We start from the raw sequence: 12,975 nt of genomic DNA, 5'->3' as shown, positions 1-12,975 counted from the left end.
CTATAAGAATTTAAAACCGCTTCTAAAATTCGAATTTTGAGAAGCCTTCCGCCCGTTATAGCAATGGAACCAAGGTAAGGAAAATTTTTTTAAACCCCCGTCTAATAAAAAATATGGGGATTCGAAAACCACCTGAAGGTAAACCCATATCCCTAATCTTCCATTGAAAATGTTAGATCCAATTGGGAAGGGAAGTAATTTTCCTTTAGTTTTTTTAAGCCGAGCCAAGATAGAAAAACTTTGGAAATTGCTACCAATAAACCCATTTAAGTAAAGTAGACGGAACCCCAAAGGTGACAGGTAAAAGAGTTTATCCATCTTTTCAGATGCTTACAGAAGTTTTAATAATTATCGATTAAATTAATCCTGAGATCCATCTCATTAGATAGGATTTCATCAATATATCAGTCCAGGAACTTTGATGTACCCGTTTGAAAATAAAACTGGACTTTTGAGATGGAGAATTTTCAGGAAAAGAAATGAAGTTCTTTATCCGCCACTGGAAAATCTTAAAAAATAGTTTGGTTCAGCAAAAAGAAATGGCAACATTTCTGAGCCTCAGATAAAAAATTCAACGTGTTATTTCTAACAACTCTAAGGGAATTGCCAAAAAGATTGAACTATAGCAAAAAAGAAATTAGCTAAACATTAAAAAGCACAAATTGTATACGTCAAAGTACAAAATACCTGGTTTTCCCTTCTTTTATTCCCCCTTATTAAGCCAAAAAAAAATGACATCAAAATTCCTCTTCATTTCAAAAAGTCTCTCGAAAAAAAAATACTTTTTACCACCCGCGTTTTACGGCCCACTTACCAAATGCTTTTTAAAGAGAAAGTCTTTTCTACACCTAGTTTAAGGCCAAACACAAAAACGGAAAACCTCAAATGCTAATACTCTGCAAATAATATATTCTCAAAATCTCCAAGACAGAAAACTACATACCCTGGACTTTTCTGTAAGAGGAAATTAAAAATTACAGCGAAATGACAAATATGGCATAAACCAGCGTCTATACGCGGGACTATCCCATATCCCTTTAGAATATAAATTTATATGTATTGTCTCTTACCATATTTGAAACATTTTCTTTTTTCATGAAGATGTAATAGCTTCATCCTCTTTGGGTAATTTCGTTTTTCTTCTTAATTTTTGTGGCTTCTTGAAGAAAAAAGAAATTTCAATGCTCCCTCAATTTTGTTAAGAGGAAATAGACTGCTATCAAGTTATCTATGCAAAACCTGATTTTCATTCTATCATCAGAATATATAAGTGGGAATAGGGTACAAATTCTTAGAATATTATTACTCTGCAAGGATTTCGAAAGACTAAGTATAGCCAGCATATTGAAATAACCGTTCGGAATGGGCTGCGGAGATTTTACAGGGGGCTTGCGTTAAAATTTCATATTTATTATGCTAGAAGCAAAATTGAGATAGTACAAAAGATATATTGAAGATATTTTCGAAGGCGTCAGAGACAGAGAAACTGATGAACGAAAGGCTGTGTTTGGTTCGAGTTCGAAAGGTGCTTCAGTTCAAGAAAGTATATACAAGAGAGAGGGGTTGATAGAAATTTATAAGAACCTTGTATTGCACTCCTAGTTGGTAGAGGAGAAAGTCAGAAACAACTGACGAAGGAGCTGGTTTTAATTTTAAAGGAAAAAAACGCACTATATAGTTGTAACTATTCTGGTGGTTAGAATACTGATGTCACATCTGGTCTAAATTCATTTGTTATTATTTTGGGGTCGACATCAGGTAAACAACTAGAAAGAAGTAGTGAATTTGTAATATTGCCTTAATACAACTCTTTTTGCAGATATTATGCATATAGGAGAACAATGAACTCTAAAAATATTATTGACGTAAGGAAAAACTAGTCTAGGATTTATAGTTTTTCCGTATTAGACAGATGATGAAATTATTAATTTCATCATTGCACAGTATTTGTTATTTAAGACCTGTTTAGAAGTAATGTATTATCAATACTAATCTTGATGAGGTTCCATTATTTTTCTTCGAAAATATCAACTCTATTAGTGTAGTTGTTTCTTGTTGTTGCTTTTTTTACAACTGATAAATAGTTAAAAAATCATATATGTTTTGGGGTCCTTCACGATAAATCATATTTTAAATGTAATCCATAAACCCCAAATAAGTTTGATGAGAAATCAAAAATTGTAAATCTAGATGTCGATAATCCAAAAATCGTCTATTCACTTTTAGTACCAAGTCTAACAAATGCTTCTAATCACTATCTTTATTATTCAATTCAATATAGCTGTTAATTTACCAAATAGGATTTTTATCCTTTCATAAAATGCATCGACATTTAAGTTATTTCGGTTCAGATGCCAACTGTCCTTCTACGGTTCTGATTTGAGGCATGTCAAACAATCAATAAAATATGGCTTTTGTTACTGAGCTTTCTTATTCCCTCATCTTACAATGCTATTGGTTATGATCTAACTTTTTGCTATTATTATCCCACTAATTGAAACCCATTTTTTATATCCATTATTTGAAGCTAAAAACAGTAAGGCTTGAGTTTTTCTGATTCCTCAATAGATTCGTTAGAGGATTAAAATTCAACTGAAAATATTTATTTCAAATATGTGATTGAATAGGGAAACAATACACATCATAAAGTTCTAAAAGGAATATCGATTTTGTGATGTGGTAGTGGTTGGACGGGAAACGACCAATAATTTCTATTAAGAATGTACTTTTTACAGGTATAAATGGGTACAAACATCTGACATTATCAAATGGTCACCTTGTTTGGTTCTTGAAAAGTAGTCAATTTGATAAGTAATAAAAAGGATTGTCTCTATTTATCTTGATTGCTTGTAAATCCGCAACTGTGTCCCAAAAGTAGGGGACAGCATAACAGATCCATATCTTTAGCCCATTTAATCCTATTTGAAATATGCACTTTCTAAAAACCTGATGCAACCACGAAGCATCAATAATTTTTGTTACTTTCCTTTGAAGGTCCTATATTGTTTGGGTTTTTATGCATACATTAAAACATGCTGGCAATATACATTTTATCTCTGCATTGATAAATGGAAGTTTAAAAAAGTATATTCCTTTAGTTTAAACGAAATTTGATATAATTTTTCATTTCAGAGATTCAGTAATTAAGTAAATCGTTTTTTTATTGTTTTAATTTAGCATTCAACTATAAAGATGATTCTTCAGTTCATTCAAGGTAATTGACCTCGGGGATTTTTTCAGTAAACTTGTATTTGATTGTTTCAAAAAAATATTTGATGCAAATAAGCAATTGAATATTTCTAAAATATATTAATATATAGGTTTCATTTTTCTTGTAAAAAAAGTCGTCTTTACTTTTAAAGCCAAATTCTGTCAAAGGTCTTAAAAAGTTAGATTAACGAAAAGCTCTAATCAATAATCCTTTTAGGTGACTGTTATTGATTTTAAAAATTGATTGCCACATATCTGTTATTTTATTCGTTTGTTAAACGAACATTAATTTTTATAGGTTTGAAGGATCTACAAAATCCCACTGAAACATATTTTAATAAAGATTCTTGGAATTTACGTTCTCCCTATTAATCTCTTAAATGTGTAATAGAAAAGCTAATAAACCACATTTGATATAACTAACAAAATTGAACAATTTTAATTTGAAACAATAATAAACTAGATTTAACAACAATCTGCTTGGTCATTTCAAAATGACGTGAACCAACTTCGTAGTATTTTGATTTAATTCTGGATTGCCAGAAGAGAAACTATTGAGGTTGCTGATAAGATATATATTAGCCTATAAATTTACATCTGTTTTCTTAAGCAAACAAAATTATCAGTTTGAAATACTTAAATTCTGAATTCTGATTACTTTAAATTTCATACTTCGTACTTAAATGCTCGCAACGATATAAGTCCACAACCAATTTTAATTAGAAGTTGGCATTCATAAATAATTGAAAAATCGTTGTTTTAAATTAAATCTTGAATTTTCTATAGACTGGCTATATAATTAACGAACTTAAAAATAGTGAATTTGCTAAACCTGATAAAGGTGAAAAAATATAATTAATTGGGTATTATCTTTAAAAGTAATAAAAAATTAGTAAACTGTACAAAGTTTAATTTTCTAATTTTTGCCAACTTCTAGGACTTCGTCGAAATTGATAGTTCCGTTAAATGAACCTAGTTCCGATCCTAAGTAGACATAGATCATCTCTAATATACAATCAAGTTCATTTTCGATTTCAATCATAGTACTTGTTGTATAATAGACTGGATAATTGGTTTGTTGTATCAACAATATAGGATCCGGGAAGTCTGTATAAATTGTAGTTGTGCTTTCATATATAGGAATGAAAACTTCATAAACAGTTTCTGTAGTTTCAAAATTGTCTGAACCTGTAAAAGTTGTAGTGTAAAGAGTGGTTGTAGTGAAATGAGAAGAGAACCAGTAATTTGATGTGGTTGATAGAAGAGCTCTTATCGGAGTTTCAACGATATAAATTGTTTCCGTAGTTACAAAATTATCGGTACCAGTTGATGTTTTAGTTATTGTAGAGAATGTTGTTTCATAAGATCCCGTCCAATAAGTAGTGGTTGTAGAAGTTCTATGAATAGGTTCTGGAGTAGATAATATAAATGAACGTGAAGAAGTTTCTCCATAACTAGTGGTATCCTTACTAGTCGTTTCGATAGATGAAAATGATTCAGAGCTACTTGTAATTAATTCACTGTTTGAGTAAGCTTCAGAGCTACTTGTAATTAATTCACTACTTGAGTAAGCTTCAGAGCTACTTGTAATTAATTCACTGTTTGAGTAAGCTTCAGAGCTACTTGTAATTAATTCACTGTTTGAGTAAGCTTCAGAGCTACTTGTAATTAATGCACTACTTGAGTAAGCTTCAGAGCTACTTGTAATTAATTCACTACTTGAGTAAGCTTCAGAGCTTGGGTAAATTTTGGATGAAGATATATCCAAAGAGAAGGTATGAGTGTTGGTTGAAGAATAAGTAAAGGATTCACTAGTAATTGTTATTGAAGATTTAGTTAAACTTGGAATAGTCCATGTTGGTTTTGTAAATGTTGGTTTTGTACATGTAGGTTTAGTATAAGTAGGTTTAGTGAAAGTAGGCTTCGTACATGTTGGCCTGGTGAAAGTAGGTTTTGTACATGTTGGTTTTGGCGGATGTGGACATGGGTGAGGATGTGGATGGGGGTTTGGACATGGGTGTGGATGTGGATGAGGACATGGATTTGGGTGAGGGTGAGAACAAGGAAAATGCCACCAATCATGTGTGAAAGTTGGGTGAGGAGGTGGAGGAGGTGGGCGGCAGTGATTTGATATTGGAGGAGGGCGGCATGGACGAGGATATGGAACATAGTTGTTTACAGGGATATCTACTTCGACAAATTCTGGTTTACAGACAGTAATATAGTTACATCTGTATTCCCTACCATACCTAGGATGTGTCCACCAGCCCCAACTTTCTTCCCTAACATAAGTGAATCTTTCTGCACAAGGTATTTCTTTAATGCATCGCAATACACCTCTGCTCCAATCTAATCTACAGTCTCCATCCCACAAGGCGGTCGAAATAGTACTGAAGAGAAGTACTGCTAACAAATAAACAGACCTGATTTTAAATCCTGTCATATAAAATGTGGTTAAAATGAAAGATCTATCTTATTCAATTGATTTATTTCTAGGAGTACAAAAATAATCCTGAGAAGTGTGACAATTTCTTATTTTGCTCCTTTCAGTAGTTATTGATTAGAAATATTAATTGGATAAAAAGAATTAATTATGTTTCAAGATATGTTCTGATTTATTGAAAATTTAAGAGAGTTATATATGAATTGTTTTCTTGTCGAAAAAGATGTACTTCATGCTTGGAAAGAAATTGTTGCTAAATAAATTGTTCTATTTGGGGCTTACTTTTTTTTTTTGTAACTGTTGTTCAAATATTGTTTCCAATTAATACTTATTTCTTGAATGCTTTATAAGATTGAGAAGAAAAATGCAGTAACTTTATTCGAAGAATTGTCAGAGAATATTATTTTGTTTAGGGATTTCTTTAATATTTACAGTATCATTCATTACCTTAAGAGTTTGCTATAAATTATGAGACACCTTCCATATTTTCCCTGGATAACAACAGTTATTTATCGCATTTAATTGTCGCTATTATCTATTAGAGTTATTAAGGAAAGGACTTGACCCTCAGGAATATTGGTAATGAAGATACCAGGAAGGAATTGATCTTAGATCAGTACGATAATGTCTTAATAAATTTCTACTCTAAGAGTTAGTCCACAAATGCAGAAAAGATGAGATGAGAATAATTATATTGGGTTTGTTTGTTTTTCACTTATTACTTGAATACGTTGAAATGACGTTGCATTAGGAAATATTATATAGCACTTTGCCTAGCAATTTACGCATTACTAGAGAAGGTTTATTTAACTTCAAAAATAGATATTTATGAAGGTTTTTATCATTATATGTTTGAATACTACTCATTGTTCTTGGATGCAAAACTGTTGGATAAGATCTGTCTCTCTCAATTATTCAAAGATACTAAAAAGGAAATAGGAATATTTTTAATCCTATTGAAATACAACCAACAACTTACAGAAATAAACAAATACTGTTTGTGTAGCATTTTTTAAATAAAACTTAAATTCCAATTCAGTTAAAAAACATTTTGTATGTTTGAACAGAGTAACTAAATCTGTTCGTACTAAGATCATTGTTCTTATAGAAACGTCTCCTCTTCCTCCTGTATTCCTTACTGATATAAACAAATTCCTTTATTTTCCTGACGTCAATTTTTTATTCGTTTCGGGAAATGTGAAAGTCAGCGGAATTTCTTAGGAATTTCAAATTTTCTTCAAATGGGAGAAAATAAATTTTTCCTATTTAGTAGCATTTGAAAGGTTATCGAAGAATCTGTCAAGTAGAGCAAGAATTAAAGTGGATGCATACTTCCATTTTGTGAAGTGCTTTCCAAAAAAGGTGACAATGTTTTTTTCTTTTCATTTTATTCTAAAATAGCTATTAATTTTTTTTTTTGACTACCTAATTTAGAAATTAAGCCAATTGGTTAGAGAGAAAAAAAGAAAAAAAATCAGTAGCTTGTTCAATTCTTCAATGCTATTAAATTAGGTTAGAATCAAATCGATATCATATTTGGTTATAGTACAGCAAAATAGTACTAAAAAAAATTGGGAATTTGAGATACGTTTTCTTTTTTTTCTGTCAAAATCAATAACATGAGAAAAAGAAAAAGAAATGATAATTATTAGCTTGACAAACTTGACTGATACTATTATTGCGAGACGCTAACCAGGGCTACTCCCAGCTATCTGAAGTAGGTATGCTTCGAGGTTACGTTAAGGGACCTATAGAAAAGTTTGAGAACCATGCAAACCTAAGGAACAAGTTCCGAAAGATTCTATTACGAGTGTTGTTATTATGCTCAATTAGAGGAATAGTTTGCAGAGGGGAGAAAGATCTTTCATGCAGTAGCTAACACACAAGTAATAAAAAAATTGCTACCCACTTTGCTTTTATTCTTTCCTTCGAGCATTGATACATGTCTGCCATTATTTCATTTTTGTTGAGAAGATCACCAAGCAAAATAGTAGCTTTTACAAATTTCGAGGTGATGACGTTAAAGAAGTAAATCTGAATTTATGTACACTCTGGCGTGGGTTCTGGGGGGGGGGGGGGGTAATAACGCTGGAGAAGGATTAATTTCATGAAAGAGAAAGCAAGCGCTATGCCTTGAAAATTTTCTTCTGCATTCAAATTAGGGATATTCATAGTTCATTAAATTGAGTTTCTAATAAACTTAGAATGGATTATATTCCAATAAGAAAAGAAAAATTTAAAGGAGTTAATCGAAAAAGAGTTGAAAAATGAATTTGAATTAAATCCATAATCAATTCGTTAGGGTTCAATGAAACAAGATTAAATTTAGATTATATAAAGTCCAGTAGTATTTGTTTTTTTCTTATTCATGCTGCCTTTTTCTGGAATTGATTACTGTGATATTATTTTTAGATAGCCTATTAATATACATTAATATCGTTGTGTCGAAAGAATGTTCAATGTAAAATTATGCAGTATATTCCATAAAATTTCTTTAATTAAAATATGTAATAAGGAATACCTGAAACCTTAATTTCATTAAGACAAGTATGATAGTAATGAATATTTTTTAATTAATTTAATAAATGTAAGGAACTTAAATTTATTAAGAATTGCAAGAATTGTTCTTAATTTGGAGGAATTCTGTCTCCTTGAAATAGTTTATTATATTTGTAATCTTGCATAAACATGAAACTTTGGTTTACATATTTTAAGATAATGATATGCCTACTTGACTACCCCTTGCACCAACTGCATTAACTTTAATAAACCCAAAATTTCTAAATAAGTATAATAAACTAAACAAGTCACTATCCTCACGGATATATCTGAAGAAGGATTAGTGCTTCAATCAAAAATATAGATTTTTGTTTGCTTTTAATCCTGAACTAATAAAAGGAGAAATAATGAATGTTATCCTAAAACTGCAATTATGTATAATAATATTAGATAATACGATACTTGTCTTTAACCTTTTTCAAAGAACTGTTTTATAAGAACATTTCACAGAAACCTCTCGAATACCAAAATCTTACCATGTCGTAATTTCTCTTTTCAAAGGAGATATTACTCGAATGGTATACTTGTCATTTGCGCTAACTGAGGATCCTTTCCTTTATCTTTTATTACATCAGATCTATACAGTTTGGAGAGTTTAAAATTATATTTCGATTATTATCTGTTGTACTGAAGATTGATAAAATTTACCTTTAGTTCTATTATTTGTTTTCTTTATATGGCTATCAGTTTCATTTTTCCCAAATATTCCCAAATCGCAATTATTAATTATTTAAAACAAAATATAAATAAAAAATTTAGATAAAAATCTTTAAAAAACGTCATTAAAGAGATGGAACCATCTTTGTCGTGATTATATTATTAAACAAACTTTCTAAGAATACCGAAGTCTGATAATTGATTGTATTAGAGATACGAATAAATAACACTATGGAATCACTGTATTTTGTAAAATGATAGCAGGAACCAATTAATAGCAACAAACATATAAATATTCATATATTTATGTTAGTGTAAAATATAAAGTATATACAAAACACTCCAATATTTTAATTAAACTGGATAAAACACATGACAATGATAATAAACTATTAAGTTCATCATAATCATATTTCCAATATATCCTGAAATGACAAACACATTTCATTGCGGTGTTTATATCTAGAGTAAGGTGGAAATTAATAATTAGTATATCCATCATATAAATCAAAAACCATTAAATTTATGTAATAATATAATTTATATTTCGTTGTTGTTAAATCGTTTTATACTCTGATATCAAGATCTGTAAAACTGAGAATAAGATAGCAATCAAATAAATTAATACAGTATATTAATTTAACCTAAGTTAAAGAGAAGACATTATCTGATATCAACTAAAAATAAATATTGTAAGATTAGAAGGTACACAAAATAAATAAATAAAGTAATAAGTAAATACATAAATATAACTGCCGTTAATATTGAAGTTTAATCGATTGGATCAGATTAATTGGTATGGCTATTCCTTGTAACTTCACTTTTAGTTCTTTTGTGGTTTATTAGCGTACTCAATGTGTTGAACATAAGCTGCTCCTTTAGTAGGTGTAACAGTGACTGATGTCCTTGATGAAGTTGGGGATACAACAAAAGCTAATCCATCTGGGAAATCAGTATATATAGTGGTGGTGGTTTCAGATATTGGAGTAATAACTATATAAATTGTTTGTGTTGTTTCCAAACCGTCTATTCCAGTAAAAGTGGTGGTTCCATAAGTTGACGTAATAGTGCCTTCCATATAATCGGACCATGTGGTAAAAGTAGTACTTGTATTCCTAATTGGCGTTTGAACAAAGTAAACAGTACTAGAGGTAATTTCGTATTCGACACATTTCTTTTCGACAATAACAGTTGAATAGGTGATGTCAGATGACCCAGTCCAGTAGCTAGTACTAGTACTTTGAGTGTTTACGGTTACAGCACCAGCGGGAGATAAGGTGACAGTGTTAGATCCAGAACTGTGTTCTGACACTGTTTCACCAGAAACAGAAGCGTCGCTAATAAGTAAAATGGTTATAAAAGACAAAATATTAGTTAAACTTAATTGAAAATTGAACTTCATGTTTTTTGGTTTGATATTTTGTCGATGTAGAAGATTCGAGTTATGTTCCTTATTCTTATGAAATAATATATTATTGATGATTCGGATTATGGGAATATCAACATTGAAATAATAAAGTTATGAAAGTAGTTCAATCCATAAAAATAGATTTTTTTTCACCTTTATATATGATTATTAAACTGAAAAAACTTGCGGTAATAAAATCAATAATGTTTTCGAGATACAAACAGTTGTTAAAGTTTTAGTTTATGTTTCATTAGTTTATTTTGGAATAAAGAAAGCTTCGTTAATTGTCTAGTATTATTAGATACAGCCACACCCCCATTTAAAACTGATTTTACCTCATTAGTCTTAAATCATACGATATTATCCCTCAACTATGATCATTACCTTCAACAGCAATTATCAATTTAGAATTTCGTTTAGCAGGGTTTCCACTAATGAACCTGCCGATGACAATTTCATTAATTATAAAATTTTATTTTTTAGATGGTCTTCAAGGTTATAATTGTAGTGGTCATTAAGATCAACTTATTTAACGAGCTCGAAATTAGAAGTTGGGGTTTAAAATATGAAACCATTGCTGATGTTAAATATCATATTGCCATTGGGTCAAATAAAACAAAGCAACCTCATTATATAAGACCCAAACCATTGGATGTACAAACGGAAGGCCATAAAAGTCATAAAATAAATATTAAAATGATTCAATAGTAATGTCTCTACAAAATTTTCAATTCAACAAAAATATAAGTGATTCTACACTTTTCTCATGTAGGAGAGTTAGTGGTTTCCCAATATGGATAATTTTCAGCTTTACATCATAAAAATGATGAAAGATTATGAGAGAATATTAGACATTCACTAAAGTTTCATAGAACAACGTACATTTTCTACAGAATATTTTAGACTTTTGGTAAAAATGTCCAGAACTTGGGCTGACACGTTTCCCGTAACTTGTCGTAAACGTAAACAAAACTACCAGACCATCAGAGTAAGGTATCTTTGATGCTGTTTTGTCAGTAAATTATTCAGAAGTTAGATCTAAAAAGCTTTTTGTTTCTTTTAAATCAATTCTATGTCCTAGGTTAGTACATAAACATTTGTACAAATAGATATACTTTGAAAAGTACCTCATGTTTTCTTAGGAGATCTTAGTATTCGAATTAGTTCTCTTCCTCTGATTCCTCTTGTTTCATAGGACTCACTCTAAACACTCAATTGTATTTAGATTTAGGATTGAAGTGGCCTTTTGTTAGTTATATTGACAATGTAATGAATTCATCTTCACTGTTTAATTTCATATTACACAATATTATTTTTAAATAAACAGTTAAATCTTCAGTGGAAAATAACTATATAGTTATTAACAGCCCTAAATGAAAGAGACAATACAGACATAGCAAAACAAATGACTCTCAAAACATATAGATATAATAAGTTAGATGGTCTTGTTTTTAGTTGAGGTAAAGTTATACCTAAAGGGAAAGTTATTGTGAAGTAATTGTATCACAAATTCAATACCAAGAATGATATTATTCGGATAATAGTTGCCAAAACTAGCTTCGATTACATTTCTTGCAATAGACTACACATAAAAAATCAGGACTAAACGCCAAAGGAATGCTGACAACCGCCGGCAATACAATCACCTGCAGTAAAACACTGTATTCTTTGTTGTGAATTCTTTTGTTATAGATATCTAGTAATTGTACGTTGAATAAGTGCTTGGTATTGCTTTTATTCTATTCGTCTATCTTGTGGAGACTAGTACTGTTAATAAGTATATTTATTATTAAAGAGTACTATATATTCTTCTTCTAATGTACAAAGTAAGTAAGTAATATACAATAGTATACAATTGTTTCAAATAGCAGTTACTCTTATTCTTTATAAGTGTCAAAGATAATAACACGTATTATCTGGTGTCATAGATCTTACAACAAATTCGTATGAAACTATGTCGAACCAATACAACACATTACCTGGACGATAGAGAGGTGTGTCAGTGTAGGGCTCTTGGTAGTATAAAAGCAAAAGCAGGGTTTGAAAATCATGTGATAATCATCTGATATTAACGACTTCCAACCAGGCCAAGGACAATTTCCTTATTTGGCCACTTTATTCTGAGGGCAGGGTTTTGACTTTGCTGCCTGACCATGCCTACTTCACATTAAGATCATCGTTAGCCGAGATTGTATAGAGGAATTAGACCAAGATAGATCGAAACTCAGAAAGTTAGTATTTCAAATTAAAAACTTTGCAGTGCTTTAAACTTAGTTTAAACATTTCTATGGTGTCATAATCTTTTTTAGCTATTACGGGATATAACAATTCCTTCTACGTGTAATATATTTAGTTGAAAATTTTTATACGATCTAGTATTTATTTCAATGCTGGTCAAAACTAGAGGCTGTATAACATTAAGTCGATTTATAGTAAAGTTGAGGCTGATCATGAAACATTGATTTTTGATTTCCTAAATTAAATTTGGTGTTAGCAATTATTGTTTTTCTATGTAAAATATCGATTTAGATAGAATGTGAAACTGACAATTAATTAATTGAGTAATTCAATTATACCTAACTTCGAGATAGAAATGGATTACAAGTAGTGGTATATATGAGACGGAAGTGAAGCGATACTATTCCGTATCGCCCTCATAATATGGTGTATTACCTTTGGTTCTTAGTAGTAGTCTCCA

General features: G+C 30.4%; 2 protein-coding genes across 2 annotated transcripts; both read right to left on the bottom strand.

The window, feature by feature from the left end:
* Window positions 1-4,126: 4,126 nt before the first annotated feature.
* Kpol_400p11 (uncharacterized protein) lies at window positions 4,127-5,653 on the bottom strand (the record flags this gene model as incomplete). The annotated part of the gene is made up of 1 exon (XM_001642825.1): window positions 4,127-5,653. The coding sequence occupies one exon, from the start codon at window positions 5,651-5,653 to the stop codon at window positions 4,127-4,129; it is 1,527 nt and encodes a 508-aa protein (XP_001642875.1).
* A 4,039-nt stretch (window positions 5,654-9,692) lies between these two features.
* Window positions 9,693-10,271, bottom strand: Kpol_400p10 (uncharacterized protein; the record flags this gene model as incomplete). The annotated part of the gene is made up of 1 exon (XM_001642824.1): window positions 9,693-10,271. One exon carries the CDS (start codon window positions 10,269-10,271, stop codon window positions 9,693-9,695), a length of 579 nt encoding a protein of 192 aa, XP_001642874.1.
* Window positions 10,272-12,975: the final 2,704 nt, after the last annotated feature.

This window comes from Vanderwaltozyma polyspora, genomic scaffold (genome assembly GCF_000150035.1).
Source record: "Vanderwaltozyma polyspora DSM 70294 KpolScaffold400 genomic scaffold, whole genome shotgun sequence".
Lineage (NCBI taxonomy): Eukaryota > Fungi > Ascomycota > Saccharomycetes > Saccharomycetales > Saccharomycetaceae > Vanderwaltozyma > Vanderwaltozyma polyspora.
This window is presented reverse-complemented; position numbering and strand designations above follow the sequence as displayed.